The 23,710-nt window shown below is 49.6% G+C and overlaps 10 protein-coding genes across 10 annotated transcripts; 6 read left to right on the top strand and 4 right to left on the bottom strand.

The window, feature by feature from the left end:
* On the bottom strand, nt 1-5,568 carry DEU56DRAFT_846124 (SSD1 protein). Its single transcript, XM_041355132.1, has 14 exons — nt 5,442-5,568; nt 4,243-5,374; nt 3,764-4,193; nt 3,062-3,713; nt 2,672-3,005; nt 2,461-2,618; nt 2,026-2,400; nt 1,697-1,970; nt 1,540-1,641; nt 1,195-1,489; nt 1,086-1,146; nt 837-1,035; nt 419-787; nt 1-368 (listed from the first exon to the last, which is right to left on the bottom strand). Exons 2-14 carry the CDS (start codon nt 5,278-5,280, stop codon nt 285-287), a joined length of 4,371 nt encoding a protein of 1,456 aa, XP_041215097.1. The 5' UTR covers nt 5,281-5,374; nt 5,442-5,568; the 3' UTR covers nt 1-284.
* Nucleotides 5,569-7,667, bottom strand: DEU56DRAFT_765637 (uncharacterized protein). The gene is made up of 14 exons (XM_041351029.1): nt 7,499-7,667; nt 7,380-7,442; nt 7,298-7,331; nt 7,195-7,247; nt 7,032-7,143; nt 6,964-6,981; nt 6,745-6,914; nt 6,562-6,695; nt 6,409-6,511; nt 6,222-6,353; nt 6,116-6,164; nt 6,006-6,060; nt 5,895-5,946; nt 5,569-5,838 (listed from the first exon to the last, which is right to left on the bottom strand). Exons 1-14 carry the CDS (start codon nt 7,553-7,555, stop codon nt 5,740-5,742), a joined length of 1,131 nt encoding a protein of 376 aa, XP_041215098.1. The 5' UTR covers nt 7,556-7,667; the 3' UTR covers nt 5,569-5,739.
* Nucleotides 7,668-8,651: 984 nt separating this feature from the next.
* DEU56DRAFT_765642 (uncharacterized protein) lies at nt 8,652-9,315 on the bottom strand. The gene is made up of 5 exons (XM_041351030.1): nt 9,142-9,315; nt 8,997-9,084; nt 8,856-8,936; nt 8,788-8,794; nt 8,652-8,731 (listed from the first exon to the last, which is right to left on the bottom strand). The coding sequence occupies exons 1-5, from the start codon at nt 9,247-9,249 to the stop codon at nt 8,695-8,697; spliced, it is 321 nt and encodes a 106-aa protein (XP_041215099.1). The 5' UTR covers nt 9,250-9,315; the 3' UTR covers nt 8,652-8,694.
* A 482-nt stretch (nt 9,316-9,797) lies between these two features.
* DEU56DRAFT_723260 (CrcB-like protein-domain-containing protein) lies at nt 9,798-10,867 on the top strand (the record flags this gene model as incomplete). The annotated part of the gene is made up of 4 exons (XM_041347762.1): nt 9,798-9,952; nt 10,002-10,033; nt 10,082-10,179; nt 10,250-10,867. 4 exons carry the CDS (start codon nt 9,798-9,800, stop codon nt 10,865-10,867), a joined length of 903 nt encoding a protein of 300 aa, XP_041215100.1.
* A 118-nt stretch (nt 10,868-10,985) lies between these two features.
* Nucleotides 10,986-12,879, top strand: DEU56DRAFT_221435 (casein kinase II regulatory subunit-domain-containing protein). Its single transcript, XM_041345132.1, has 6 exons — nt 10,986-11,175; nt 11,330-11,509; nt 11,561-11,673; nt 11,740-11,914; nt 11,976-12,385; nt 12,443-12,879. Exons 1-6 carry the CDS (start codon nt 11,106-11,108, stop codon nt 12,689-12,691), a joined length of 1,197 nt encoding a protein of 398 aa, XP_041215101.1. The 5' UTR covers nt 10,986-11,105; the 3' UTR covers nt 12,692-12,879.
* DEU56DRAFT_765678 (ribosomal protein L36e) lies at nt 12,860-13,656 on the top strand. The gene is made up of 4 exons (XM_041351031.1): nt 12,860-13,011; nt 13,068-13,246; nt 13,304-13,336; nt 13,385-13,656. Exons 1-4 carry the CDS (start codon nt 12,999-13,001, stop codon nt 13,460-13,462), a joined length of 303 nt encoding a protein of 100 aa, XP_041215102.1. The 5' UTR covers nt 12,860-12,998; the 3' UTR covers nt 13,463-13,656.
* Nucleotides 13,657-13,946: 290 nt separating this feature from the next.
* Nucleotides 13,947-15,490, top strand: DEU56DRAFT_906300 (uncharacterized protein; the record flags this gene model as incomplete). Its single annotated transcript, XM_041356808.1, has 4 exons — nt 13,947-14,378; nt 14,436-14,681; nt 14,749-15,105; nt 15,158-15,490. 4 exons carry the CDS (start codon nt 13,947-13,949, stop codon nt 15,488-15,490), a joined length of 1,368 nt encoding a protein of 455 aa, XP_041215103.1.
* A 1,158-nt stretch (nt 15,491-16,648) lies between these two features.
* Nucleotides 16,649-17,849, top strand: DEU56DRAFT_906301 (uncharacterized protein; the record flags this gene model as incomplete). The annotated part of the gene is made up of 5 exons (XM_041356809.1): nt 16,649-16,804; nt 16,863-17,024; nt 17,077-17,220; nt 17,273-17,374; nt 17,433-17,849. 5 exons carry the CDS (start codon nt 16,649-16,651, stop codon nt 17,847-17,849), a joined length of 981 nt encoding a protein of 326 aa, XP_041215104.1.
* Nucleotides 17,850-18,254: 405 nt separating this feature from the next.
* DEU56DRAFT_936554 (mitochondrial carrier) lies at nt 18,255-20,869 on the top strand (the record flags this gene model as incomplete). Its single annotated transcript, XM_041358820.1, has 12 exons — nt 18,255-18,663; nt 18,720-18,809; nt 18,856-19,062; nt 19,115-19,288; nt 19,349-19,590; nt 19,648-19,753; nt 19,807-19,832; nt 19,888-19,992; nt 20,043-20,065; nt 20,118-20,406; nt 20,457-20,509; nt 20,566-20,869. 12 exons carry the CDS (start codon nt 18,255-18,257, stop codon nt 20,576-20,578), a joined length of 1,737 nt encoding a protein of 578 aa, XP_041215105.1. The 3' UTR covers nt 20,579-20,869.
* Nucleotides 20,729-22,126, bottom strand: DEU56DRAFT_875957 (uncharacterized protein; the record flags this gene model as incomplete). Its single annotated transcript, XM_041356007.1, has 7 exons — nt 22,082-22,126; nt 21,972-22,021; nt 21,606-21,915; nt 21,454-21,543; nt 21,263-21,399; nt 20,924-21,215; nt 20,729-20,868 (listed from the first exon to the last, which is right to left on the bottom strand). The coding sequence occupies exons 2-7, from the start codon at nt 21,981-21,983 to the stop codon at nt 20,729-20,731; spliced, it is 981 nt and encodes a 326-aa protein (XP_041215106.1). The 5' UTR covers nt 21,984-22,021; nt 22,082-22,126.
* Between the last annotated feature and the right edge of the window lie 1,584 nt (nt 22,127-23,710).

Genomic DNA, 23,710 nt, shown 5'->3' on the forward strand with positions numbered 1-23,710 from the left:
CAGAAGACAACATATTAGATTTCATACCACGGACGACGAACTAATGCTATAGTATAGCAAGACACGAACGAACACAGGGCCTGTAGACAACAACGGCATGATGGCGAAGCGAAAGAGAGAATGTAACAAGGAAAACGTGAATGACCGAATACTACTACAGAGACCTTTGAACGTGACCATGATGAGTTAGTAAACATAGAAGGGAATTGGAAAATGGGGCATGATGGAATATCGAACAGTTATCGTACACATAAAACGCCGTAATCATTGGTGGATGCAGAGCATCACCTCTTCTGCTCCGCATAAGGGTTGACGCTATACACCTTAATAACAGGCGGGCTCTTGGTCAAATCGGCGGTCACGATAACCTTGTATAGGGGTCAATAAAATACTGTGCATCATTCAAAAGAATACGCACGGGAACGGTCATCAGCTCCTTGATGTCCTGAATCTTGTGGCCAGCTGGTGTGGTCCTCAAGCCCTCGAACACAGGCTGGACCTTGGTGGCAGACAACAGCCTTTGTTTCGAGGTCTCGGGTGCCTTTTCAGCCTCCATGTCTCTTCCCAATACAATCTCGTCTTCATCGGCATCTTCATCCTCGTCAAACAGGGCCTTCTCGTCGTGCACAGAGCGGGATGCAACTTCCATTTTGACTGCGTGGGCCTCAGCGTTCTGCTTAACCTTCTTTAAATGCTCGTCATCGCTGTTCTCTGCCAGCCAGCTAAGGACGTCCTTGTTCGACCAATATATTTGTAAGGTGTGCGAGTGCTCCTCATAAACGTGGTTCTAGTCAACAGTCAGATTTCCTCTCATAAACCAATTCTAAAACACATACGTCAATAGGCATTTGGTCGACATGAACCCGCTTTTCAATGCCAAACTCGGGGACAAGAACGTCGAACGCAGCATCAAGAACACCAACAACCTTGGCTGGACGAATGACAGGACCATATCGTTGCGTGAGGTCCGAAATTAGAACACACAGGTAGAGATGGGTCGACTGCTCCTGCGCCAACTTCGCTGAGTCCTTTTTGCTGTTAAAAAGTCAGCACAGCAGACAAGCTATTGCTAGAATGACACGAACATGTTGCACTGTTGAGCGATCTTTGCAACGGCATCACGGTCCATGGTAAATTTGGGTTCCGCTGCCATCCGTTAGCAGATGACGGAGACAGTTCCAAAGCGTAACTCACCACCACCCTGCAAAACTGACTCGAGTTGACGGTGCACAAGAACATCCGCGTAGCGACGGATAGGCGAGGTGAAATGGGTGTAGAGGGGCACACTCAAAGCATAGTGGTTGTACTTTGCAATGTCGAGCATACCGGCGCAGAAGTACTTGGCTCGCTGAGTAGCTTTGTGGGAGATCAACTCCAATACCATGCGGGCGGTCGGGTTTGTGATCGCCTCGAATGACTTCATGATGGCACCACTAGAGGAGACATCGACTGCGATGTTGAGCCGATTGGCACGCTCGGTGAAAAGATTCTGTGCAAAGTTGTAGCAGGAATGGGATCACATATATAATATCAACTCACGAGGCGTCTTTCTAGCGGTGTATCATGTCTACGAAGCAGGGCCTGCTCAGGAAGGTGAACGGCAATACGTTGCGCAACGGTGGTGTTGGTTAACAGCATGAACTACGATTGTTCAAATCAGTCTTTGATATAGCTCATATACAATTCAAACACGAACCTCCTCAACGATGTTGTTTGCATCGCTGTTTTCAGTCTGCTCGCAGTCCACTGGTCGGCCGGTTTCGTCGAGGGTAAACTTAAGGCGCTTGGACGAAAGGCTCACGGCACCATCCTGGAAGCGCTTAGCACGAAGGTGCTTTGCAAGACCATTCAGGATTTTGATGTCATGTACGATCGCCAATGTACTGTGTTCCGGAGCGACCACGAGATCGCTCATATCGTAACCGTCGAGAGCTTTCTGGGCGTCGGTATATGACAGTTTTGCAGAAGATCTGCATTAACATTAAATGAATTTAATTATGCAATGCACTGATTAATAACACTCACCTGATGACGGTCTTGCCTAACCACCTCTGGGTGATTTTGCCCTCCTTAGTCATGGTAAAGACAGCCGAGAATGCCAGACGTTCAACACCCGGATTAAGACTGCATGCCTCTTCGCTGATGGTGGGAGGAAGCATGGGTACAGCACGCTGCACGAGATACACGCTGGTTGCCCTCTTACGAGCATCGCGGTCAAGAGCAGTATTAGGCTTGACGAAGTAAGAGACGTCAGCGACGTGCACGCCCACATCATAAGTGCCGTCGTCGTTGGCCTTAATGGACAGTGCGTCATCAAGGTCCTTGGCTGACTCAGGATCAATAGTGAAGATGCGCTCCTCGCGAAGATCCTTCCGGACCTCGTACTCTCTCTCTGGGACGCTATCGATAATATCATCAGCACATATATCATATATTGAGAGGAGACAACCGGGAACTCACGTCCAGGGCGTGGGAGGCAGGCATTTGAGAACGCTGTCCGAGAACTCCTCTGTGGGGAAGTTGCAGTCCTTCAACAGGGCACTGGTTTCAACTTCAATGTCTCCAATGGGGCCAAGCTCCTCAGCCAAAGTGCCAAATGGGTGGAGAGAACTGATGGGCTATAGAAAAAAATGTCATTGAAGTCAACATACAATTGCCAAAACACACTGACATGACGCTTGATACAAGCAACGAATAGCTTGTCTGCATAAGCCTCAGAGTTCTGGACGAAGTCCACAGGTGCCTGTTCAGTCGGAATGGCAATGAGTGGTACCCGCTTGTCAGTAGGCTTGAACCACACGATCTTCGGGCGTTCTACGGGTCCGCGCCTGGGCTCGTCGCCACGGTCGCCTTCACGTTCCCTGCGCTCAGCCTCCTGCTTCTCCTTGGTCGCTGCGGACGAAGGCCGCAAAAGGCCAAGAGTGCCTGAGAAGAGTTGACCAGGCATGCGCTCGACCACGGCAACGACGTGCCCCGCAAACTGAGGCTTGACATCATCGGTAACCCTGACGGGAACAAATGTCTGAGTCAATGGTCCAATAGGAAAACGATGCAAACGCACTCCTCGTCTTCGAATAGCATCAAACCTTGGCCCTCGACTTCAACGTCATCCTTTTTCTTGTCGTCGCGGCGTACAGAAGACGACTTTAGGTCATAAGCGGAGTTCTCTTCCTTCTTGCGCTTCTTCTCTTCTTTCTCCTTCTTCGTTCCCCAAACTTCATCAACATCAAGAAGCTCGACGGCGACAATATCACCCTCCAGAGCACGATTACGGTCCTTGGATCCACAAATATAGATGTCGGCGTCAAGAACCTCGGTAGCAACGTACGCGTCCGAGCGATTACGTTTGTTGACTCGTAATATGCCAACAACTAGTTTTCCTGCTGCAAGTAGTGGCGGCAGCGAAGCCTGAGGTAGGTAAGGAGCGAAAAGAGATTTGCGTTGAGGCTGGTTGGATTGTTGCTGAAGCTGTGATTGGAATTGCTGCTGTTGTTGTTGTTGCTGCTGCAGTAAGCTGACACCGCCCATATTCAGACCCATCATGTTCGCAGCCATCATGTTTGGAAGCATGTTCGGGAACGAGAACGATGGCATCTTGTGATGGTGGCCACCAGCTGCAGCACGGAATTGCTGCAAACTCTGAAGCTGCGCTTGTGCTTGAGCAAGATCAGCGGCGAATGCATTGTTGCCTTGGATGGCGCCAACACCTCCGTCTGAACAGTCATGAATATTAGATGTGCAGGCAAACAAATGTCAAACTTACTGATGCGCCAGCTAGAATCAACTCGAGAAGTGGTGCGAGAGTGACCACCAAAACCAGGAGGAGGTGCAAAGCCGTCGTCGAAGCCGTCCTGACCACTGTAAGGGAAGCTGATTGACCCCTGAGCGGGACTGGGTTTGTTGACAACATTGACGCTGTGTCTCCTGCCATGACCACGTGGGAGACCAGCTGGCTGATTATCGAGACCAAGACCAAGGTTGCTCATGCTATTGAACTGGCCCATAGGGGAGTTGAAAGCGTTGACACCTAAATTTCCACCCATGTTGGACGGTAATGTGCTCTGCACGCGCCTGTGCCTGTTTGGTACCAATCCTGGAGTTTGTAGCGAAAGAACCTGGTTCGAAGCGAGCTGCTGCTGATACAAAGCCTGCTGCTGTTGCTGAAGCGCCTCAATCTGGTTCTGGAGGGCAATCTATGGTAATCTCAGTAACACAAAGCACGCAACACGGTCGGTTGCATACCTGTTCAGCCATGATGCCTGTGAAGTCACCTTCAGGCTTCCTATGGGATTGTTCATCCGAAGCAAAGGTAGGTTGTTGCTGAGGAAACTGGAATCTGACGTCTTCTTCATTGATAGGCGGACCCACAGGGACATTGGAGCTAGTCCTCCTACGCGCTCCGAACATGAAACCAGGAGCAAGCTGAGGACGACCAGTTGGCCCAAGAACATCCTGTTCCTGCGCTGCAAGAGCAGCGAAACGAGGAGGGATGAAGCTTTGAGACTGAGCGCGAGGCTGGTGCCCTGGCTGATGTTGGTAGAAATGCTCGGGAATTTCACCATCTTCGAACGAGGGTCCGGTACCATCTTCGGCGTCTTCCATCATCGCGCCCAGGTGAGGCGAGAAGGAGTTGTAGTTACCAGGGACACCGGTAATGCCCAGCGATACAGCTTTGCGGTGCCTCACAGCATCTGCGAGGTTGGAGCCAGGGAATGAAGAAGCACCTGGCTGGAACACTGGCGCATTTGCTGGAAGGTTTGAAGGTTGTGCTTGCGGAGCATGCATGGAAGCAGCGAGCGAATTATTAATTCCAGGGGAAACTGATTGATTTGGAGGCGAAGTTGTCTTCAGGTCTGCAATGACTCTCTGTAAAGAGGACAAAGCATCACTGGATTCAGATGCCGAAGGGGGTGCAGGAGAAGAGGAAAGGCCAGTCATGACGCGGGTACCCTGAGCCGCAGAAGGTTGAGCTTTGCGGTGGTTGCCGTTTCGTGGGGCCACACCGGTCTGGCTCTTGCTACGAGGTTCGGCTTTCTTAGGCTCAGGAGCTTTTCTGTTGGTGTCTGAACCAGACTCAGTGCCACCAGTAGTAGACGCCCCTGTTTGGGGTTTCTTGTTACCGGACCTAGAGGAAGGCCGTGGTGCACCTTGGAGGTTGCCGGCTGCAGAGGACGGCCTAGCATTGGATGAAGTTCTCCTCTGACCTCTGTTGGGTACAGATGGGGGCCTCTTTTCTTCCTTCTTCGGGAGGTTATGTGTTTGAGTAAAGTCGTCGGTCATTTCGTTCGTATCGTTCGGAGGCAGGAAAATATTACAGGATATTCAATATTTTTTTGGATTATCTGTTTTGTGGAAGAATGTGAACTAGAGCTATCTGGCCAAGGGTTGGAGGTCGACCGTCATCATCAGCAAATTGAACAAGATTAGTTCGGTTAACTGACCTTGTCTGGCAGGAGAGTGAGAATTATTGTCGTCTTTGCCCTGTAGGGCGAGTGAGGGATTATGAAGAGTGAATGCCGTGTGTAGGCGTGGAAGGGATCTTAAAGCTTGGTCGTCGTAAGTCAACATTCACTGAGTTCATTTTCCTATCACATCCGCAGGCTACTATTTCCCACGCAGCCCAAGTCGGCAGCGGAAGCAAGGGACCGAAGCAAATTGGAGAGCCGATCCCAATTATCTGGTATTGGTAGAAATACGGTCTATCTGTCTATAAATCTCGAAACCCCTCCACGGGAACGATCATGCCTTAGTGAGCTTGTTGATGATCGCACCCGTGTACTCCATAGTCGAGGCCTTCCCACCCAGATCCCCTGTAATCGTCTTACCCTCTGCGATCGTCTATAACGTTCCCGTCGTAAGAAACACGAATACGCGTAATAGGAAAAACGCCTTACGCTAAGGGCAGCCTCTTCGATCTTGGCAGCATGCTCATTCAAGTTCATGTGTCTATACGAGGTATCCCGGATCAGCCTAGAAGTTACAAACAGTTCCTGAGGTTCACGTACCTCAGCATCATCAGAGAAGATAGAAGGAGAGCAGTAGGATTAGCTAATCCCTTCCCTATATTTGACCATCTCGGTATTGGTTATACACCCAAAGCAAAGACTAGCCGTACCTGCAATATCGGGAGCCGATCCGTGCACGGCTTCGAAAATCGATGCATCCTACGGAAAGGGACATAAGGCTTAAGCTCGAGGCGCTTAAAGGGCCATGCAACCTACACGACCAATGTTGCCCGAAGGTGTCAAGCCAAGGCCACCAATCAATCCAGCGCACATGTCCGACAAAATATCACCATAGAGATTAGGCATCACCATGACCCGGTTGGAGTAAGGTTGGGGATTCTGCACAATCTATAACGATATCCTCAGCTGTGCTCGTTACTACATCGGCCTCATGTTTATTTACCTGTAGGCAGACACGATCCAAAAGGTCTTCATCGTAGGCGATATCCGGGAAGTCCTTCGAAACTTCCCGGCAAGCGGACAAAAACATGCCATCCGACATTTTCCTGACCTGAATCAGTATTCATCCATAATTCTTGACTAAAAGACCCCTCACATGATATTGGCCTTGTGGACAGCCGTGACTCGCTTCCTTCCGCTAGCCTGTGCATAATGGAACGCATAACGAGCAACGCGCTCAGAGGCGTCCCATGTGATGAGTTTGATGGACTGGACCACCCCATCCACAATCTGAAATACCCACGTAAGCAATACTCATGTATCAAAGGGTGAACCCCACCTCGTGCTCAATACCCGAGTACTCTCCCTCGGTGTTTTCCCGAATCAAAACGGTGTTAACGTTGTCATAAGGAGTCTTAAAGCCCTTGATCGAAACGCACGGACGGACGTTCGCAAAGAGTTTAAACGTCCGACGCAGGGTCAAGTTCAGAGAGACGTGGCCCTTGCCAACTTGAGGACGCTCAGCATACGTGTGAACCAGAGTAAAAACGGGGCGCACTTGGAGTTGCCAGCGGTCCTGAGAATAGGTTTTAGTGTTTCACCTCTTTCTAACCACAATCAACGCACCTTTCAGCGCAACGGTGTTCTTCTTTACAGAGTGAATTGCAGCGTCTGGAATAACCGTTTTCCCACCTTTCAAAACGGGAGTCACGCTGACTTCTTCCCATTCGATGGGGACCTATTAGAATTGTAAGTCGCGCTCATCTCAAATAAGAGACTGCAAACGAACATTTGCAGCAGCGTAGATGTCCTTGACTGATTCACTGATCTCTGGGCCAATACCTGTGCTCTGACGTCAATTAACCGAATCTCCACTAGACGAGCAACCTAACCGTCTCCGGGAATTAAAGTCACAGTGTATTTGCCCTGTCAAACGGGTAAGGGCTATAACACGAAGATTGTTGGAGGACTCACATTGCTACCCTTGTGCCCAGCAAAAGCAGCAGTCGGGGAGGCAGAAGCATACCGTCTGAATGGCTACAACGTAAACGTAAGTGCCAACCCGAATAATTAGAAAACACAAATCGGTTGACCTGGGCGGACCTGAATGCGCCCTGCGCAACATCAACAATCGACCGGTGAGCTAGCATTTTTGTTTGGGAAAAGTGAGAGAGGTGTGTCTGGATGAAAAAGTTGTGAAGGCCCTACATCGGACAAGTTCTATTCTGGGAACAACGGAAACACCGGATGAATCCGGAGTCCGGACGAGCTGCGAACGCCTTTCACATGGAAGGCACGCTGTATTATACTAAGTCTAACTAGTGGTCGACTTTGGTCGCGCTTCGTTCTATTCAGCCCACTTCACGACAAGTAAGCGCTACCGCATCGTATCACCGTAATTGCAACCAAGCTGACGGTGATTATTCGACTTGCCTTGTCTAAATTGTATGCGGACTTCATACATTTCATGCATGGATATACACCGACTGGTCCCTAGTAGACTACACAGTCCATCGATTCACGGCATCAACCTGACCGTTGAGTCGATCTATAATATCCGGATGCGGCGGCCCACGATGGACGTACAATCTTTCCATTTCTGTCAACCAAAGTGAAAAGCCTGCCGTCGTCACTCGCGGCCGCCAGCTCGAAAAGCTACGCGTCAGGGGTAAGATTCTCACCTGCTCAGCCCAATCCGGCGGTCACAGGAGTCTCTGCTCACCCTGCCCATCAAATGTTGAGCTTGGTGTGTTGACACTTATCAGCCGCTGGAAGGGTGGAAGTTTGAACCATGTGATAACATGTTGGCCTTTCACGTGGTGGGCTCAGGGGGGATTGCAGCATGGGCAGCGGTGTGGGCGAGCGTTGTGTTAGCATGAGCAGCAGTGGCAGGCCTGGGATGGAGCGAGTACCAAGCACTGAGGTCCGAGGGAACAATAATTCGGAGGTGGGTGTCAGTGTGGGTTTCTAAACCAGCTGGCAGGAAAGGTGGATCAGTGGGTAATTTTTCATACAGCGGTATTTGCAAACTTGTATGGGCGGTGCTGGAGCCTGATAAAACTCTGACATGGGGTAGTACAACCCCACGAACATAAATTGAAAAGAGAAAGGGAGCGTGGGTGGTGACCACGAAGTGACCGAGGACATCAGAGGCTTAGCTAGAATATTTTGATGTACGGAGCAAAAACCTAGCCTCCCGTAGTCAGACCTTGATAGAATGAAGACAGTCGTTCCTTCTATATCAAGGCAAAAACCATAAACCATCTCGACACGCATTTTTGAAAAATCATCAATTTTCACGCCATTGATAGGCGCATCCAGCACATCTGGAACTTTATCATCAGACTGGTTATCGACATAGGTGTCAGCAAAACAAACTTGCCTGTAAACTGATCCCACGAAGCCATGCATCAACGCCAACTGTCGCAAACTCAATTGAGAGGCACATACATGTCGTCATGGGCTCATCCGCAGATCGGATCTGCAGCTGATAGAAATACGCGCGAGGATGACTACACTTGTCACAAGCGACTACAGGTCGTGGATCAACATTCCCACATTCTACATCGTGAAAGCACGAAAGGGACTGACTAGCAGTTGAATCAGCATCCCGCCACGTTTCCTCCCCTCCGAGCACATCGTCTACTTCCTTTCGCTTCATACGCGAGCGGGAAGTCATCTACAACGCAATTGTGAAAGGACTGTAAAATAGGTTTATATTGATTGGAGTACACACCTGCTTCGAAATCGGAAACTCATATGGACATGAATTACATGCCCATTTGTTGTACCCTGTTTCTGAGGATATCACAAGCATATTAGCGCATGTCGGGCAGAACAGCATGTAAACTAGATATGCGGAGGAAATCGAGCGAAACCTTCAAGCGGATGGTAACACACTCAGTTCCGGAATTCCAAGTCGGGAAAACTAATTGTAATAGTAAATCCAATTGAATTGGTAATCACGAACTTGGTATCTCCAAAGTCCGAGTCACTGGCAAATCTACCCGAGCACAACTTAAAAGTACTTTGTGGTTCGTCGCAAGTTTGATCACAAGCGCACCCACCGAGTCACAGGACTAGTGCTGGGCACGCCAGGTTCAAGTTCTAACCGCATCCCAGCCAGGGGGAACAATTTGTGGAGAAGAAATCCACGTAGCATATCCGAGTCCCCGTCTAGCTGAAGCTACGGTAGTCACCAAGAAAAGCTCTCCAATGCCTTTGAACCACTCATCACAACAGCCCTCTGATGTAGGGTCCATCATAGCTCACCATCAAGCGATAGACGATGCAGACACACTCGCTAGCATCGATCATCCCCCATCCGAAGTCGAAGAGCTTCCACCTGTGAAGATCTATCGCCCCCTATCAATTCATGTGCTAGCCCTCCTCATGCCTGCGTCGATATTCGGAGTACTCGCACGGCTTGGCTTGCAGGCGCTTACCACGTACAACGGGCAAAGTGTTTTCCCGTTGGCTTACGTCCAGGCCACGGGGTGCTTTATTATGGGCGTTGGGTTGAGAATGAAAGTGCCATTTGGTAATTTGTATGCCTTCTCTCTTTCACATCGCCTAGCCTTTCATACCCCTCCGCAGCTATGGTCCGTTGTACACAGCTATGACCACTGGTCAGTACCCTCTGGTATCAGACCAAAACGTCAATTAACCTCCTACAGGGTTCTGTGGATCATTAACAACATTTTCTGGGTGGCAGGTGGATGTGTTTGATTCTTGGGTGAACAGTGGTCAGTTCCTCAGAGGCGGGCTTCGAGATGTGAGCAAACCCTTGTTTTGTTTTTGGCGGTTCTAATCATGATGGCGTATTTTCTTTTACGTTTTGACAGCTTGTGGACGGGCTTACGAAGACTTGGGTCACCCTCGTACTATCGCTGGCCTCTTTGAAATTTGGAATCTATGTCTGTGGAGTATTTCAGCCGTACTTCCCGGCCCCTCGACCGCCAAGCAAGAATGTGCGATACACGCTTACCATCCTTGCGATCCTCACATACGCAGCGACGCTTCCAGCTTACTTCTTCCTGCCACACAATTTCCGCCACCAAGCGACCGCTGCCCTCCTATTTTCCTTCCCTGGCACATTAACTCGGTACCTGCTTTCCATCAATTTGAATCCCCGCCTGAAGACCATGCCTCTTGGAACTTTCACAGCGAATGCGTTGGGGACCGCTCTCCTAGGCTTTTTCCATGTCCTTCAAGGCTTCCCATCTGCAGTTTCCCCTAACACTTGCGCGTTGCTTCAGGGTTTAGGAGACGGGTATTGTGGGTGTCTAACGACAATCAGTACGTTTGCTGCGGAGATTGTCGCATTGGAAGGAAGGAAGGCGTTTTCATATACCATCATCAGTTGGATTACTGGGCAATTATTGCTGCTGGTTATCATGGGATCTTCATTTTGGGGTGGTCATGTAAAGGAACAGATGACATGCAGTTTCCAGGCGTCGTGAGTTGCAAATAGAGCCAAGTATATTACATACGAATGTGCTAGGAAGATGTGTTCATGTGTTTGATGTGCTCCGAGGTCTGTAGCTCTCCCCTGTGGCCTTGAAACTTGCTCAAGGTCTGATCGAAGCGTTGGCAGCTGTGAACACGAAAGCGGAGTTTGAATACTGATCTGGAACTTCTCGAGAAACAGGATGCAGACCCACAGCCCGTCAGCCTGTCTGACTTAAAGTGTGAAACGTTATGTCCCGTCCACCCGAGCTTGAGGAGGAGCAAGTCGAGCTTGAGGAGGAAGAGGCCGTAAGTGCTATTGGTGAGGGCGACGAGGTCATGGAGGAAGTTGAAGAAGGTTACAGTGCGTATCAACCTATCATTCATTCCGGACTTTCATAAGTTGTCCACTTTCTTTTGCGCGTTTTTTTGGAGATGGGGAATTTAATCGAGAGGTTGCTGATGCTTATTTTCAGCGTCATCTACTCCTACATCTACCCTTACGTGGATTAGCTGGTTTTGCTCCCTGCCTGGGCACGAGTACTTCTGTGAAGTCTCGGAAGATTTTATCGAGGATGATTTCAACCTGACCGGCTTAAATGCCATGGTGCCATTCTGGAAGGAGGCAATGGAGATGGTGTTGGACGTGGAGCCTGGTAAGTTCTTCTTCTTTCATACTGTGGCGTCACGATCTTATTCGCTCCGAGACGAAGATTCATCAAAAATACCCGACGTGTCAATCGTCGAAGCATCAGCTGAACTATTGTATGGTCTAGTGCATCAGCGTTATATACTGACGCGCGCCGGATTGCAAGCAATGGTGAGTCTAGCAAAATCGTTGCAAACTTGAACACACTTGATCGACTTCGATCATGGTTTCTGATAGGTGGATAAGTATGAAAATGCCCTTTTTGGCGTCTGTCCGCGCGTGTATTGCATGGGCTGCAATGTTGTGCCCTCTGGTCGTTCTGATCTGCCCGGCCTCGACACCGTTAAGCTCTTCTGTCCCAATTGCAATGACGTATATGCACCACCGAGCAGTCGTTTCCAGGGGGTCGATGGTGTGTGAGCTGTGTCTCTGCTGACCGTTAGTACTTCTCACCTAGATCTCGAGGGACGTAGGGGCCTTCTTTGGAACGACATTTGCGCACTTGTTCTTCCAGAGTTATCGCGAACTCGCTCCGGCGCCGTTCTACAAACCTTCGTCATCGCAGGGATCATCGATGTCGCCTGGGCGCTCGCCACACAGTGGCTCGGGTAGCAGTTCCTCGCGGCCTTCGCCCTTTGTCAATCCGAATCCTCACGGGGGACAGAAACGCCCTGCAGGTCACCTTTATCAACCTCGAATATATGGCTTCAAAGTCAGTGAACGGGCGAAGACCGGGCCCCGCATGCAATGGTTGCGGGTGAGACCGGAGAGCCCAGAGGAATTAGATATGGTTGACTGGAGAGGGCGGTGGATAGACGACGAGGAGTATGACGAGGAAGAGGACATCGATGAGGATGATCGTCTAATGGAGGACTTTGATGCGGTGGGAGAACACACCCTCTGTGTGGAGACATGTTGACTTATGCAAGCTGCTTTACAGGAAACTGTTGAAGATGATGAAGAGGAGGAGGAGGAAGAGGAGGAGGAAGAAGAGGAAGAGGAAGGAGGCTCGCGGAGGCACCTAAACCGAGGTGAGCAATACGCCGATTCGCTCCGGCCGCCCACACCCATCCACCTCCCCTCTTCCGCGCGGACGTCGCCGACATCCATTGCAGTGCCTCATATAGAAGACAACGCGGCTACCTCGGTGCGCGGGACAGGAAGGGTGAAAGTCGTGCGGCAATACTAAGACTGGGTGTTGTGACAGAGAGCCGGCTCATGACACTTGGCTGCACAGATTATCTAGGTTTCGAATGTCTTATTTGCGCATCCATGACTGCAATCACAGCATAGATCACATAATAGTGTACAACACTGCATACACAAGGTCTTTGACTTGACTAATGTTTAAAGCATGGTATTAGTGAAAGGTTGTGGGAATATAATTGAAAAGAAACTGTACAGTACCATCAGCCACAATAGAGGACACGTGACTCTTGGAAGAGGGTAGAGTTGGAGGGCAGCAACAACCGCATCCTCAAGATCTCGTCAAGAAAATGGCACGAAGCAGTGAGTGACTTTGTGTGGAATATTTTGTACTGCTGATTGGGAATGTGGACATGTAGACATCCGCCAAGGCCTGAACAAGGGCTACCCCACCACCGCGATTCCTAAGACTACGCGCCCCAGCCACCGCAAGGGCATTCAATCAACCAAAAACAAGTTCGTGCGGTCTGTTGTGCGGGAAGTGTCTGGATTTGCTCCGTATGAGCGCCGGGTACTGGAGTTGTTGAGAAACGCCAAGGTGGGTTGATCGTGTTGCAGGGAGATGATGATATTAAATTATGCTATGACTTTACAGGATAAGAAAGCAAGAAAATTGACGAAGAAACGGGTGGGTGTCTAGTATACTGGTGTGATGCGATACTGATTTATTGTTTAGCTTGGTACACTTCTCCGCGCAAAGCGCAAACTGGAGGAGCTCGGTAACATTATCCAGGAGAGCAGGAGAGCGCATTGAGAGTATTTTGGTATGATACTGGGACTACAGACGAAGAGGTGCCTCTTACAATTTCATGTTATGCTATGCATCCACTATGCACCCACTACGCTGTGCCCGTGTAAAAGAGGCGACGCTACATCTCACTCACTGAACACCATGACAAAACGCATCCTCTTTGTTTTTACGTCTGCGAATCGCACGTTGACAGGTGCCAGCACGGAGCCTTGCACTCGTCGATGCATGACCTGCATGCACCGCTACGCTGTGCCCCTCCGCCGTCTGACTGATGCTAAGTGACGATGCCAGGCCGGCAGTGATTTGTCATGCGATATAAGTCATGCCGACGCCGTTGTCTCGGGGATTGCTCATCCAATGCCCGATCGGAACTCGTTTTTCGTCAGATTAGTTTACGTATTTTTTCAAACCAGCGTTTCAAACAACGTTCATATACCAAATACCCTTTTCACTTTTTTGAACCTCCTCCTACTAGCGTTGCTGTGTGATGTCCTTGGCTGTACCACCGCCTAATCGTAGTCGTGCTTCGTCAACCAACATACGTCCTCCGCTCACCATAAACACGCTTGGAAGGCGTCGTTCTTCTTCACTCATTCTTCCTATTCAGCAATCCGAACCATCTACCCCATCCACCCCATCTGAATCCCAGTCACATCTTGAACCCTCTCAAATACTTGCCTCACCTGAACCCGCCCACAAGCCTCCCATGTTTGCGGTGATCGCTTCCGGTTTTCTGGATCTTCTCCACGTGCCCACAACTCACTCTATAAACTGGTCTGCTCCTTCGTCTCCGCAGTCTACCGTGGAGGACGAATTTGTCTTACCTTTATCTGCGTCCTCGCAGCAAACAACATTTGGTGACATTTACAACGAAAAAGTTCCACTCCGCACCCATGCTCGTTGGTGGCGCCCTCAGTCGGTTCGTTCAACACCACCCTTCTTCTCACCCTACTCAATCTGATCCTTTCCATTCTAGGTACATGCTCCTATACTGCTGGTGATGCTGCTTTTCCCGTTAACAACGGCCATCGTCCTATTATCCCTCTATTCCTTGCCCATTTCCGTCGCTTTCCCGAGAACGTTACCCGAGCTTGCCGCCCTAGGTCGTGAACTCCATGCATATTCACAAAGTCGTCCACTACACCTAGCTCACGTCATCGCCGTTTTGTCTGTAACTGCAGTCTGGAAACATGCTTGGTCAATTCCCGGTAGCGTCATTTGGGTGAGCAAACTCCATCTCATCTTATTTTTGGTTGATAGATTTACGTCCTTGCCATTTTTAAAAATAGAATGTTTTAGCGGGCGCTTTGTTTCATCCCGTTCTGGCTACATTGCTGCTTTCTGCACTCACTACACTGGGATCAATGTTTGCGACTCTTTTGTGTGTACCTTTAGCACCATCTCTTTCGCGCCTATTCCCCCGTGCACTCCACATGACCCGTGTTGCTCTCGAGGGTGAATCCAATTTGTCCACCGGAAAAAAATCAAAGTCGCCGACTTGGGCACGCCTCTCCGTCCTCCGCCTCGTTGGCGTGGTGCCTTGGTCGGGAATTAACATCGCTTGCGGTGTATGCGGTGTTGCGATCTCCGATTGCTTACTCGGTGCCTTCATTGGGTGCCTCCCTTGGACGGCGGTCACTTGTCAGGTAGGTTTCTCATTTCCCAACTTCGTCATACCCAAATAACCATTGACGTCAGATCGGCGATATCCTCCAAACCGTTGCATCCACGACCTCCCCATCCCAGCAAACAGTCTCATCACTGCTAACATCACCGGACATCCTTGTCAAACTTGCCTTTTTGTCATTCCTCTCCCTCGCACCTATCCTCGGACGCGAGCGGTTACGTTCTTTGATCTCGGCATCTTCCTCACCACAATCTAATACATCAAGCCTCAATCAAGAGGAACGTGTCTCCAGATGGACATGGGTGCAAGAATGGAAGGTTCGGTTATCTTCCCAATCACGTACACAACGTGAGGACCACCAGCTGCTGGAAGCTCTCATTCAAGAGAAGTCCACTCTTCCTTGAGGATTCCGCCACGCTTCATATCACATTTGATTATGACTTCATCTATTCACGAAGGGATCCGGGAGCCGGGGGTTGCGTCCATCTTACCTGCAACGACAATTATAATCCCACGACGAGAACGCGTTATCATCTGGCTTGGACTACTTACCAACTCGATTAAGCATCACCTTGATACCCTTGATTCATCTTTACCCACCCTCAGACTTCGACTAACGCATTGCTCCCACCTGTCTATTCATCAAGTAACGCCATTTAATGACCTAACTTGTACCTCCATCTCGCATACAAGCTACGCAATTCACTGACATATAACTATTCGTCTTCTTGATCCAATGGCATTATGTTCTTACTGTAGGGTGGTCACTCTTACCGACTTTTTTCAATTTTACTTCACAGCGGATTTGGGGCGCCGGGAAATATTGACGGAGCTTGTGCTCCACTGATCATCATGATAAATATATCGTTGTGCTTATCGGGTATGATGTCAAGCACATCGGGGAAACCTTACAAAAGTGCGGAGTCAAAGTTCAATAGAGCGAAGCTTTCATTCCACTAGACATGCCATAATTGGATTGGACTAACTCCGAAATGCCACAGGGTGCACTCCTCCCAGCCTACCAAGTCACAAGCTCGGACTTATCCTTGATGATCAGGTACGTGAGTATAATGGTCTATGAATTCTGTTATGAAGACTACGGCCTGCGGAAGTCGTTCTTTGTCCTCGACTAATCAATGAATGCCGGTGGCAAACAATATTCAAGCTGGGACTCCCCTCTGACCTGTGTGTGTCAGGATTCGCGCTCGTCGCGATCGGTTGTCTCATTGTGACTGTAGCCAGTCAAATGTAGCCACACGTGTGGTTTACATGAGGTGACCTTCTGTACGTCCAAAGCGTGGCTGCTGACGAGAGAGAGGAAGTTTCCCAAGCCTTTAATGACTTCCGCCTCGGGCTAAACTCGAGGCATTCTATATATGAGGTCCGTTCCTTTCTCTCTTTCATCATTATTTTCTTTAATTGTTATGCAACTGCTTTGATCTTAGGCCCACGCAAAGCACCAGTCCATAATCTTGGTATAATTGGGTGCCACATACGCCTCACCTTAAGAGGTCGTCGCACATAAGTCTCCGTCTCTCATCACACTGTCCGTTTCGTCACAAATGTCGGCACCGAAGCTATCCAGCCGAACCCCAAGCTATAGGAAGCCTGTCCCAAAATTTATCCCCTCACCTCCCGCTTCACCCCATGGTTCACCGACGAGCTCTACAAGACGGTTTTCTTTTTCGCATGCGTCTGTAAGTCAGGATGCACCTCCTGTAAGTACACATGCACGTGCCCTGTTGAAAGAGCTGAATATTCACCGATTTATTCAAGCTACCTCCCGACTGGCGCAACGCAATTGACCGGGCAGTATCTAGGGAGGGAAGAACGACGTCTGTTCTGCCTGCCATTGACACAGTGGTGGGCCCATCGAGCCACGACACCCATGGGACCGACACCGAATTCTCCACGGAAAGGCTGTCGCCCTCAACGCCTGTACGCTAATGCTTGGTAATTGAGGAAACCGAATCTCACTCATATCTCATAGGACTGGGGGACCTCAGGAATGAACTTCACCCCTCCTACACCCACTGAGAGCTGCCACGACGAGGAACTCGTGTCTCGTCCGAGTTCACCCACGCCTTGGGAACACCTAATGCGCTCCACAGTAAAGCAACCGTCTTATCAAGAGGTGCGTGTAATCTCCCAAATATCTCCTGATCGAGGGTCTTCACACACTATAGGAATATCGCCCACCGACGCCTCCACTCCCTAATCAACGAAAAAGGCCCAGATCAACTGAATCTGGATGTGACTCGCCAACGCCCACTATCATATCACAGCTAGTATGTATAATGTGCCTTGTCCTTTTGTGAATAAGTGCTTGACAAACTGGCGAAAAAGGCACCCCACTCCACACTGCCCTTGGCTTCTGAGCACGGCGCGGCTCCGTCGATCTCGATTGAACCTCCACCTCTACCTCCCAAGTCATCGCTGCCGACGCCCCCTGCAAGTCTGCTGACTCATGATCATATCTCGTATCATGCCGGGCATGATAAGTCTTCTCAACCTCCTCCCACGTACTCTCCTGGTCACGATAGGCGTCCTTCCACTCTCAACTCGACACTTAATTTCACTCTTAATTCTGATAAGTGGACCGAGGGCACTGCTCCCTCTGCTCAAGGCCTTATAAACTTGAAGACGGAGGCTCCTGGGGACAGTGGCTCCGAGTTTCCTGCTGTTCGAGATGTCGCTAGTCGTACGAAGCGCAGCTGGTGGCTCGGCTTCAAGCATTTCATGTCTAGTCTGTGTTGTTGGTAATGTTGTGTGGTCACCGGCTTTTGTGGTTTGCGATGTTTGTGATGTTTATTGGGACTTCTGATGGATAATGAAACTATCTTACTGTAACCTCTACTGTACTTCGGCGGCACTACTTGGCATTTTGTTCATTCTTACACTACTATGACTTTTAAAGACACTGCAACACATTTTTTCACGACTGGGTTTGACAGTGACGCTTATTTTTGGGAATCCGCTTGAGAACACCGTACGTGGAGGGTTCTGTTTACCACTGCTTGCCGAACCAGCCCGGTCCGTCAAGTTTTCCATTGGTCTATCAGTACGCCAGCTGAACGTTTCAAAAACGTTGCACAATGTCTCTATGAACCCAACACCAACTATCGTAACCGGGCATCACAAACTATCTATCTTGCCCGTCTCGAGTTCATGGCGGACACCCGAGAAAACCGCCCCACGAGCCGCGAACTATACGAGTCCTGTCTCTCCGGTGCCCAAGATCGGCCATTCATCCCGCGATTAAGGTCCGACCCTCCTTCCTTCCATCCACTTCCGCATAATCTTCTCGAGTTTCGAAAACTAGAAGGGAAGGAGGAGCGGGAGAGGCGGTTGCAGGAACTATGGAAGCGTTTGCCCAATTCGAGCTATCATGGATCGGAAGTAGCTGCGTCGAGAATGTTTGATGTCGGGGTGCCATTGACGGCACGGAGGGCGGAGGAGATGAGGAAGGTGTATGAGGATGAGCTGCTGGGCAAGTGTGGAGCTCATACGACGAATGAACGGCCTAGCCATATCAGGTGGCCTGAGTTTAGGCGGTATGCTGAGACTAAGGAAGCTGGTGAGTGCTTTTTTTTGTCTGCGTGTGCTTGGGGTGTCTTAAGAAAGACTGTTCAGAACTGTGGTCGATATTCCATGATGAACTGGATCTTGATGGGAACGGCCACCTCGATGAGCAGGAATTGGCATTAGCATTGAGCAAAGCTGGTGAGATCAATATGATGGTGCATGGCTTTCCCTTACGCTCTTCCAGGCATAACACTTTCGCCGTCTACGCTGACTGACTTCATGACGTGTCTCACCTGGTCACCACATTCACATACCGTCAGCTTTCGAGAGTTCAGGGACTTTCTATTATTGTTGCCTCGAAAGGCATCGACGGCTGAGATATACCAATACTACGAAGTTGAAAGGTTTATGGGAGATGATGGAAGGGGAGCGGCACGAGTGACAATGGAAGGTTCGTCATTTCATGCCCGTCAGTGATTTCGAAGCATGAATATCATTTTCAGGTGACGTCAGTCTCAGTGCGGAAGACAAGCCCCCACCTATACCATCACTATGGGAAAGTGCCGATGTGATCGGAGACGACGATTTTGAGGAAGAGGAGATAGAGGAACACCATGACTGGCTGCAAGCTCATACCGCCTTCAAGTTTCTCATGGCTGGTGGAATGGCAGGAGCTGGTGCGCGACTATTATATTTATTCTTGATTTTTTTCCGTGAGTTGACAATTTGGTTCAAAGTGTCCCGGACATGTACCGCACCATTCGATCGGGTGAAAATTTTTCTAATCACTCGCCCTCCCGAGATGGGTGGAACTGCGATCCAGCCTAAGCCTGGAATGGGTGGTCTAAAAGCGATCGGGGGCGCAGTTGCACGCATCTATTCCGAGGGCGGTGTACTCGCATTCTGGACGGGAAACGGCCTTTCCGTGCTGAAGATATTCCCTGAATCGGCTATCAAGTTCTTTACGTATGAATCAGCTGTATGTACCTTCTTCTGGCTTTCGGCCCCATCTGGTCTTTACATTATATTTTTGCAGAAACGAGCTTTCGCACAATATTGGGATCGTGTGGAGGACACGAGGGATATTAGCGGAACGAGTCGCTTTCTCTCCGGAGGCCTGGGCGGCATTTCAAGCCAGCTTAGTGAGTAATGAGGCTTCCCCTTCTGTTCGTTCCTTCATCTTATCACCGTAAAGGTATATACCCAATCGAGACTCTCAAGGTACGGAGCAAAGGAGTTCCCAGGTTGACAATTATAACGAACATGTGCTTTACAGACACAAATGATGAGTTCGACAGGCAACCAGAAACGAAGTCTCGTGGACGCTGCCCGGAGAGTATGGCAACTTGGTCGCTTTCGAGCCTTCTACCGTGGTTTGACGGTTCGTCTTGCGTTGTTGGTGTCCTTGCCTTCCATCTGACCGGAGACAAGATCGGTCTGATTGGAGTTTTCCCGTGAGTGTGATGATCTTTTGACAAAGATCATACCATTCATCGAGTTACGTAGATATTCGGCGATTGATATGAGCACCTTTGAGGCATTAAAGTTGACTTACCTTCGATCGACGGGGAGAGATGAGCCAGGTGTGCTTGCCCTTCTTGCCTTTGGGAGCGTATCTGGGAGCGTAGGCGCCACGAGCGTGTATCCATTGAATCTGGTACGGACACGGTTACAGGCATCGGGTTCATCAGGACATCCGCAGCGCTATAAGGGTCCTTGGGATGTAGTGACAAGGACATATCAGCGGGATGGGTGGAGAGGATTTTATCGTGGACTATTCCCAACATTAGCGAAGGTATACTATCGCGAGTTATGGCGCAGCTGTTGCACTAATCACTGTCACAGGTCATTCCTTCAGTCTCTATATCATACGTTGTCTATGAACATAGCAAGCGAAGGTACGTTTTTTTTTTGGCTTTCGTTCATTTGTGACAAGGTTGATGTTTTCGTCCAGGCTCGGTGTATAGACGTCTCTTTACATTCCTAGATCGAATTATCGTGATCTATTGCATACTTCATCATTTTGTATAGCCTTCAATGCATGGACTCTCCTTCACAAATTCAGTGTATTGTGGCCCGTCGTGCAGCTCATCACTGATCTCGCGCCCACCGCTGAACTATTGCGCTTTGGTTCGCCCTAGGTTTGGAAAGAGCCTAAGAGCGTTATCGCGCATGATATTGGCAAGGTCCAGTGGTCTTCCGGCGAAATAATTTTCCAAGTTCTCCGTGTACCACCCGGCTGTCTTGGTACTCACAGCTATAATAGGAACATCATCAGTTGTGTAATGCATTGCGCAGCTCCTGGCAAGTACCTGGAAAATCAGTTCCGAAGAGGAGGCGCTCGGATGGTACGAATGTTGACATTGCGGTAAGCGTCGTTTCGTGGGCGCTAAGAGCAGTTTCGTAATAGAAGCTCTTGAAATCGTCTATGATCTCGTCCGGCGTCAACGGGCAACCCATGTGGTGCGAAAGGGCAGCGACGCGTGAGGCAAGGAATGGCGTGCTCCCGCCCAGATGAGTGAGGATTATGTTCACGTTATGGAAGCGTCGTTTCTTTCCGCTGACCACCAGGTGGGCGGCAGCTTTATAGGTCTCGTTGGGGACCTGCTTAGAGTGAGCGAGAGCATGTATTTGGATTCTACCGGGCTCACCTCAGTAATTGGCACGCCAAGCCAAGGATGAGGGTATGGCGTGGAGGAAGGCGTCTGAGTACCATGTAAAAGCACGACGGCGCTTCTTCGGTCTAATTCCTTCCAGATAGGGTCATACAAGTCGTCGGCGACATACTCTAAGGCATCATCCTGTCATTATTTGCAGCGCGTTGTAACTCAAAAGGCCCTACTCGCAGAATTGCCATCCCCATAACTGGATATCAGAGCCACTCCATCTGCGCCAAGGACGTCAAAGGAGAAGGCAATCTCCTCTAACGAAGCTGTATTTCGCAAAGGACGTGAGGACAACAACAGGGAAGGATGCTCTGCAGTGAGAAGCTACCTTCAACATCATCCAGGAATGGGAGGCCAGCGAAAAATCTGAATCTGTCAGGATATGCGGCGCACAATTGCGATGCATAAATATTCTGCTGCCTCACTTCCGAGCGGTTTTCCTCCCCAATTGAAGAGGATGTGACTGGAGGGGGAGAGAGAATCGCTGTTCGAACGCCCAGCTTGTCCATGGCGTCTAAACTAATCAGCGGTTTCCAAGGCAAGTTTTCTTCTGGTGTTCGCCAGCCTACTTCCAGATTTTTCTTTGCCTTTTTTTCAGCGTCGAGAAAGAAATGATGGTGAACATCAATGCGTATGTTCTGACGATAGGCAGGTGAGTACGGAGCCGACCTGCAGAGTCGTTGCGCGACCTCACCTGAGGGGACATCTTGCGGGGTTAGGTGAATAGATGTAAAGCCAGGCTTACTACATGACTCAACACATATAAGTCCCCGCGGGTGGATCCTCAATGTTTGGACACCGCACCTTGTTATCATCGCTGAGACCTATATATAGACCCCACGGTTATACCTTACCATCGCTGAGACCTATATATAGACCCCACGGTTATACCTTACCATCGTAACAATCTTACGCTCTTCCTCGTTACTTTTGCCGTTGACGTGACGGCTTTCCAATCGAATCGAAGTTGTTGTCATAGTTAATACCCATGTCAGCTTCGACCCGCTCTGACCCTCTTCTTTTGTACCTCCGGTATCGCTCGTCGTTGCCGACCGCCAACTTGTGGACGATGGAGTATCCGTTGTGTCTACCTGTCTTCTGCGCAGGCTTTTTGAGTATCGCGGAGTATCACGGGTGTGCTTTACCACTGCCCAACAGTTCCCTGCTGGTGTCTTCCTCTAAGTATCTGCACCCACTGTTCGTCAGGTCATTGATCATTTCCCATGTTGATGCGCGATGATTTTATCGAGACTCTCGTGATTATATCCGAGATTGCTTTCATGTTCAAGCATCTTTTCAATGCTCGACGTAAATTTGCTCCGGAGTGTCTGCCGGAGCCTTTCTCAACATCTTGGGAGCGCGCTCATCGTGCTGTCCAGCGCTCTTCTCGGGCGAATATCACTGGGAAAGTTAGAACTCGCGTGCGTGACGAGAATGCGTCTCAGCATCGTCATTCGTATATGCCTGGAGTTGGTGTATGCGATGCATTTGTATTCAGAGCATCGGCAGAATGAACGACGGAATACAACAATAGGTCTCTTGCATTGACGACGAGAAGTTTATCATTCGTTAGGAAACTGAAACTCATCGTCAAGCTGAATCAAAGACTTCGAGGCACTACAAGTCCAGAAAAATCACAAGTCACTGACCTGAAAGCATCCAAAGTTTGACTTCCACTTCCATAATTGCAAAAAGCCAACCACTCCACCGTCTGCATTGAAAGCCATAAACATCGAGGATTCCGGAGTGTATGAATTAAATAATTCCGGGTCGACCTCGTTGTCGAATGCTTTCACGACAGCGGATGCCAGTGGACTTCATCGATCTGAAAATGATGTCATACACGACGTAACTCTCCTTAATGTCCGTTAACACATAAAGACATTCGCCTGTGAAGATCTGAGACGCAAATTGACACGCAATGAACTTCTCACACTGTGGGTGCCCTGGCAAGGAGAATCACGAGATCCTGCGCGGGCGCAAAGTTGTAATGACATTGATAGACTGCGCTGTCGATTTAGTAGCCCCAGCAAGTTCGAGCATTGGAGTGATTATCTGCCAGTTGGGGCTGGAGAAACGATATCGGCTGTAGAGGTTTCCACTGGATATCCCAGAATGCCGCACGATCATTTGTACATATGTTGGGACGTCAGTACGATCTGAGCCAGGTGACAGGAACCGCGTTGAAATATCCGAGGTCCATCGAGTATAGCAGCTCCAAGGAAGAGTCGATGACTTGCCGAACATTATTGCATATCTGGAGAGGCTGAGTTAATAGTTTGGGCACAGAAAATCGTGTCCTTAGTCTTACCTGTCCTTACTTGATGCGCTCGTACTAGTTCGTACACATCTAGATGATCGAGTACGCCTAACAGGATTTCAACGGGGAAGCAGAACTTGGCTTATGGTTGACGATTTGACCCTATACCCAGT

Source organism: Suillus clintonianus (genome assembly GCF_016758775.1).
Source record: "Suillus clintonianus strain FC179 chromosome Unknown DEU56scaffold_2, whole genome shotgun sequence".
Classification (NCBI taxonomy): domain Eukaryota; kingdom Fungi; phylum Basidiomycota; class Agaricomycetes; order Boletales; family Suillaceae; genus Suillus; species Suillus clintonianus.